The sequence below is a fragment of the Odontomachus brunneus genome, unplaced genomic scaffold (genome assembly GCF_010583005.1).
Source record: "Odontomachus brunneus isolate Ranch 3 - 2012 unplaced genomic scaffold, Obru_v1 Obru_scaffold_128, whole genome shotgun sequence".
Lineage (NCBI taxonomy): Eukaryota > Metazoa > Arthropoda > Insecta > Hymenoptera > Formicidae > Odontomachus > Odontomachus brunneus.
In genome coordinates this window covers 70,668-77,395 of record NW_022639578.1, presented here as the reverse complement: position 1 = coordinate 77,395, position 6,728 = coordinate 70,668, and the positions used below count along the sequence as shown (strand labels likewise).

Genomic DNA, 6,728 nt, shown 5'->3' with positions numbered 1-6,728 from the left:
GTGAGAGTGAATGGCAATCACATAGAGCACCTCCTCTAATGCTGAGTCAGCATTAAAATTTTTTGTTTTTTTGTAAAAAAAGAGTTTTTATTTTGTTATCATACATTCAGTTTCTTTACTTCAGTTTTTTATGGAAGATAAATGATTATATTTCATATTAAAATAAAAATTTTCATATTAAAATAAATATTTCTTTATCTCTCTTTGTTAATTTTTTATTTTTTAAGGCACCTAGAAAAAAGATATCCCCATTGTACCCCACTCTCCCCTACTCCTTTGTTCATTACATTCTGAAGATGACACGACTAATAAGAAAATGACAAAGAGCTCAAATAACAAAATAGCTTGTATCTTAGAAGATATTAGTCTTAGGACCCATGTTAATTAGACCTTTTCTTCTTGTTTTGATCAATACTATCTGCTATCAAAATATGTGACCCTTTTTTTCAACACCCTGTATACACACACACATACCCAAAACATATAATCTCATCCTTAATGGAATCCTCTTGAGTTTCGAGAGGATTCTTCTTGAACCAAAAGAGAAATGTTGTAAACACAATATTCTTAAAGCTAAAAGAATTTTATCTTTTATGCAGTACAAATCTTGGTTGTGGGGTTTTTCGTGTAGCGCGTAAAAGAGCGTTCTGCTTCAAGTAAATGTATTCCTCTTAATTCAGAAGGAAAAAAGAAAAAATATCTAGCATATTTCCGGTCGATAGTCTACTGCATTAGAAAAAGATTATTTTTTCGGTAAAATCCTCATAGAATAAAAGAGAGTTCGCTAATGTCAAATTAATCAGTAAGTCAGAGGTCTTTAAGAGTCTAAGCACGGATATTCTAGTGTCATGTAGTCAAGAAAACGTTGATGAAATATTTTTGCGTTCAAGAAATTTATATTTTAGTGATCATATATCCATTTGGTAAAAGCTTTCGCTTGGAATATGTTACAAGAAATAGCACCTTGTAACTATAGTTATTTTCCTTCCTAAGTGTTAGAATATCTTCTTCTTTTGGTTTTAGAAGAATCCTCTTAAGACCAATATACATATAATATATATTAAGAAAATATTGTAGTAAAAATTACTTTAAGATTATCTCTTTTTACAAAATTTTTATAAAACTAAAATATACTGACATTGTAATATAAATTACTGTAGAAGTAGTAGAATTGACCATCGATCGAATATATACGATATAAATTATTGAATATATAAGATATATTCAAATGATTATGGTCTAAGATTTTGTTGCAAATTTGTTGCAATTCTTATTATGTTATGATGTTTTTTTTTGTGTACAGGAAAATAAGATTATATTTTTGGGTTTACATTATTCCTTATAAAAATCCATTCTCTTGCAATTTTTCTTTATAAATCCACGTAGATATTACATTAGCTCTCAATTTCATATCTTCAACTTTTTAGAGTTCAGAAAAATAAATCTCCGTTCCACTGCGAAGAATGCCGAGTCTTATTAACGAGCCGTGTCCAATCAGCTGTCTGTCAATCAGTTCCACCAGTTAGCTCGGCGGCGTATCGGCGGCATATCAGCTCGGCGTATATATTTCAAGCTTCCGAATATACATATACACATATTGCGTCCCAAACTTACATTAGACCGCAGCTTTCTTAACTGTTTATTGGCACGTCTTCAAGTCGCAAAGTTTCGCTTGGCACGTAATTCGAGTATCCACAAACGCAATGCGGAACCCCCTCAATCGGCGTGCAAACTTCTCGTTTTTCCAAACAGTCTGTCCTTCAGCCTTGTGCCTCAGCACTCTCTGTACTCATAAAGTTTTCTCGACGTTGCGCGATACTGAAAACGCGATTCTCCAATCAGACGAGTGTCGAGTTATTCGAAAAACGAGAAAGTCTCGAGAGACAGAGAGAATTTCGTTAATTTCGTAGAGAAAGAGAGAGAGAGGGAAAGAGAGAGAGTGCCAACTGACGACGGAGATGGCACTTTCCCATCGAGTGGCCGAGGGAGCCGAGAGATTTCGTTATGGACGATCGATCGCGCGGAAGCGAAAGCTTTCCGCGAAAATTGAAACGTTATTTAACCCTTGCCGGCCGGGACTTTTATGGACAGCGATAGAGTTATCTCTCGCCGGGAAAATCAAAGAAAGCAAGCGACGCAGAGAGAAAGTAGGGGACCGTCCCATTCACTTTTAATCCAACGCGAGAGAACCGAGAAAATACTAAAGAATCATCGCAGAATTATCTCGATCTCTCCTCGAACAGTAAACCGGCTTTCTCTCGAGATCTCATTAACAAGAAGATGAACCGAAATAACAAAATAAAAGATAAGTACATGCCGCTGAAGTATACACGCCGCGTGTTCAGACCGTCGTTATCTCGCGAATGGAGTTTGAACTGAAGTAAATTGTTGTCGAAGTTGCGATCCGCGTTGTAATGCGCGCGATAGCGATTACTTCGACGTCAATATTGTCTGTGCTTTTGTAAGTATTTCGTCAGCTCACGCTCTCGTCGATCGGGGGGTTGTTTTCGGTGCTCTTGATCCGACAGTCCTCCGTCACGTGTCCGCCGATAAACCGCCGACATATGCAACATAATTGCGCCGAGATAATTGACTCGCTGTCCCGGCGACTCGTCGAGACGGAACGCGAATATCGCATTAAACGCGCTTGGTGACATTAAGCGTCTTCTGTAACCGGTTCACGCCAGGTTTCGCACCGGATTACACATGCGAGCTTCCTCTTAATTATATTATTGTGCGAGCCAATCTCTCGCAGGTGCGTTACTGGTGCGTGTTCTTTGCGTAAGCGCTGTTAAGGCGAACGTCACAAGAATCGTCGCGCCAAGAAAAGCAGCCGCACAGTCGCCGTCGTATTTTTATTATTTTGCACATACCGGATGAATATAAAAACACGCAAAACTTTTTGCATCGTGTGAATAAAACATGAATCGCACTCGCGAACTGGATAGTGAGAGACAGAGAGAGAGAGAGAGAGAGAGAGAGAGAGAGAGAGAGAGAGAGATAATCGCAAGTGTGTTTTTATTTCCACACTCGTACATTGGTCATCTAACAAGCCTGTGTTCGCTGTATCGTAATTAGTAGTTATCGCCAGTACGTGAAGTCGTAGTTAAAAATTAGACTTTCTCGATTATATAATACTTGGGCCATACAGAAAATTATGAGCGACATTGCTAAAAAAATGGATTTGCTACGTTTGACTTTTTACTGCAAACTTATTGTAATTAACTTGAATGTCTTTTGTATGTCGTATATTCGCTTGCTCGTAAGAAATGATTAGTGGGACGCGCGGAATCCCGAGGAGAGAATTAATACCGGGTTTATATGAGTGACGCCAAATCGAAGCGGCTTACGTAATAAACACGTAGATCACGCAGCTTGACATTTCGGAAGGACGATTATTATTTTGCGCGGGAATTCGGCTGATGGTGACGCGTGCTGCGCCGCGTGAGTCAGTTATTATGGACGAGGGGAAGGAAGAATGGGACGTACGAAGTTACCAAGTTGACAAGAGGCTCAAGTCAATCAAGAAATCTTGTTAACTCAGACAGAATTCTGGTAATTTCAATCGGGATCGCCGATTCGTCCATATTTCACTAGAAATTTGTTTGGATATGCTTGGTGAATTTTAATAGAGAAGCCATCTGTCGAGACTGTTAGTCAGTTATCGACGCGACGGTGTTCTGTTTAATTAGTTTATTTGCTTGAGGTAATCAAACAACGACACATAACTAAAAAAAAAAGAATGTTAATCATTCTATTTTGCCGGACTACACCAAGCCTCGTGATATCATTATTGTTGTAGGAAACAAAGGTTAATAAATTTAAAAAGAGAGGTTGAATAATAATAGGATAATTAGTCATTGACGCGTCTCATCTCTAATGTTATTAACGATATGGTGTGCACGTGATCTCTCTCTCTCCTTCTCCTCTTCCTCTTTCTTTGCAATTATAGTATCATTTTCATATATTGTCGCCGACGACAGACGATCGATATTACTCGTAATTAGCAGACTGCGATGTTTTTTTGCGATAAAAATCGCGTGTTACGCGGGACCTTCACGTCACGGGTGTTGAAAGAATTGGAAGAACGTAGGACAGGTCAAGTTAATTACTTAATCGACGCGAACGCAAATTTCTCTTTTTCCATCGGATACTTCCGATATGTTTTTTATGGCGCGCGCGTGCGAGATCGATCGGCACGACCATAAAAGGATTTTGTTGTTGAGACAAAAATTCAATACACCGAACCAAAATTTAATTAAAACGAGACCAACTGTTTAGTGACCAACCGAACATAACCGAATGTTTAGCCAAAAAATGTTTAATAATGTATAACCAAATGTTTGGTAACAAGCGAAAAGTTTCATTGCCGCTATGTCTGTGTTTTGCTTGCTTAGCAGTAACGTGTTAAGTACATGTACTTAACTCAAGTGAAAACATGAGGTAATGCCAACCGAATTCTACGTGCCAAATATTTTAGTTCCAAATACCAAAATAATGTTTGCAGAGTTAAGCGCCCAGTCTGTGCAGTCTCGATTCGCAGTCTCGCCCCGAGCGAGCGGCCAACGAGTTTCGTCGAGTTTTCCAGCGGAAACCGCTCTCGGAAGAATGGCCCTTTCCATTTACCGTAATGCCGGAATGCCGGGACGAGATAACGCGGCAGTAAAAGCGTCGTCCGTCCCACGCGCCCGACGCGCATTCGACTTCATTGTCGCCGTCCGTAAGACGCCGCGAGACAAATTAACGAGGAACAAAGGACGCGCGTACAAAGGCCTGGTCGAGGTAAGAAACCGGAAGGAAGAGTTCACGCGAACGAAACGTCCACCCGCGTCATTGCAGCGCCCTCGGCCCGTGAGGGCACTTGGATCAAATGCGATTAAGCACGAGCTCGCAGACGACTGTGCGCCACATCACTTTCGCCGGCCATTACGCTACGTCATACGGGCGACCGGGCTGATTAACACCTGGGGACGGATATTAATGGCCCTTTGACGGCGTCTCGTTTGCGAAAAGGCTGTTGCAAACTCGGGGGAACGAGGAATGAGCGCGCGTGTTGCAACTACGCTCTCGCGACCCACGAGAGTTCCATTTGGTACTGCTACTAACTGAATTCCAATTTTTCTTGTGTGCTCGAACGAAACTCCAGTTAATTCGCTGTCTCTTGTACTGGAGCGACGTGCCGCACATTCAATGAAGATCATTTTTTCCCTCGTCGCGAATCACATTGAAAGAAGAAAGCTTAAAAATATATTTGTAGGATAAGAGTTTATTTCACACAGAAGTGCACTATATCTCGCAAAAATAAATCTTGTTTCACATAAATAACCTTTAAATCCCACAAATAAATTTTTCGGTATTTTTCTGTCAGTATAAGTGCGAAAAAACTTCTAACGAGTCATTGAGTTATACTTCCTAGGCGTTATATGAAGAGAAAAAAATATCTAAGAATAACAAATATTTATTCGAGATGAATACTAATAAAATATATACTAATATATACATATTTTCATATCGAGAACAAATTTCTTTTAAGTGAGCAGATATATACGGAAAAAAATGTGTTGGAGTACTTCAACTTGAATAAGTTGTAAGTTCTGGTTAACCAAAATATTTTTAAGTTGAACGGAATTCTAGTAGCTTCAACTAGAATTCTTTCATTCGCTCACTAAACATTTGGTCAATTCAACCAAATTCTTCTTTATTTTTTTAATGTATATTTTTATGTATATTTTCTTAAAACTGTTGCTTTTGAAAACAATTGTTTGTTTTATTTAAACAGAAGAGTTTAAATTCAAGTTCACGATATGTTATTAGTACCCACCGAATAAATATTTTTTGTTCTTCAGATATTTTTTCTCTCAGTATACGCTCGCGTTGCATAAATTCTCTTTTCCATGACTCCTCGAATTTATGGTTATTACTTGCCATTTGTCAAAAACTTACGGTCACTCAATCGACATAATGTGCGAATACATTTTTATGTTTTTATCTTTTTATCCAACATATCTTCCTCGTGAACTTCCACTGAAAATTGCGTATTCCAAAGAAGTAAAATTCTAGATAATTCGTTGTCTTTCTCATTACAATGAAGCGCCACACACCAACGAAGATTATTCATTGTCTCTCAGCACGTTAGGAATACTAAAATTTCTAATGAGTCTCCGAGTTCCTGGACTTACTTGAGGAAAATTTTTCTCCCGTGCATCTTCGAATTTACACATTATCTTTTACACATTATTTGTCACAAACTCACGATTACTTAACGGATGCAATGTGCGAATGCATCTATAGGTTTTAATCGTTTCATCTTCCTCTTTCTCTCTCTTTCTCGCGAATTTCTATCTATTTCGAGATTACTAAAACGTCCGCGCACCGATCGGTCGATCACACTCTCGCGTCGTTACAGAACGACGAGCTAACTTCGTTAAATGGTGTTGCGCGTACAAGCGCGTGTATCTCGCGGGTATGTGACATTTTGAATTGCGATCGCGTGCATCATTTTTCCGTGACGTCGTCCGTCCTTTTACCAGCCGGCGGAGCTGAATTAATAACTTAGGCCGGCCCTTCGTTCACCGTCGTCGTCGTTGTCGTCGTCGACACAACCGATAATACAATTCGATCGACTCAATGCACGCGGCGCGCAATTTAGACTGTATAAATGACCCCACGAGATAGGTGCAGCACGTTGCGCAGCCGACGACGGTGCCTCTCCCCCCCCCCCCCCCCCC

At 39.6% G+C, this 6,728-nt stretch overlaps 1 protein-coding gene across 3 annotated transcripts in view; it reads right to left on the bottom strand.

Annotated features, from left to right (window-relative positions):
- Positions 1–6,728, bottom strand: part of LOC116849927 (calcium/calmodulin-dependent protein kinase kinase 1) — a 119,607-nt gene that overhangs the window by 49,972 nt on the left and 62,907 nt on the right. Inside the window, exon 1 of one of the 3 annotated variants that reach the window (XM_032827596.1) lies at positions 6,180–6,701. The exons of the other annotated variants lie outside the window; for them this stretch is intronic. Coding sequence (XP_032683487.1) covers positions 6,180–6,205 — 26 coding nt within the window. The 5' untranslated portion in view covers positions 6,206–6,701. Of the gene's footprint in view, positions 1–6,179; positions 6,702–6,728 lie in introns of those variants that run through there. 3 annotated transcript variants of the gene reach the window in all.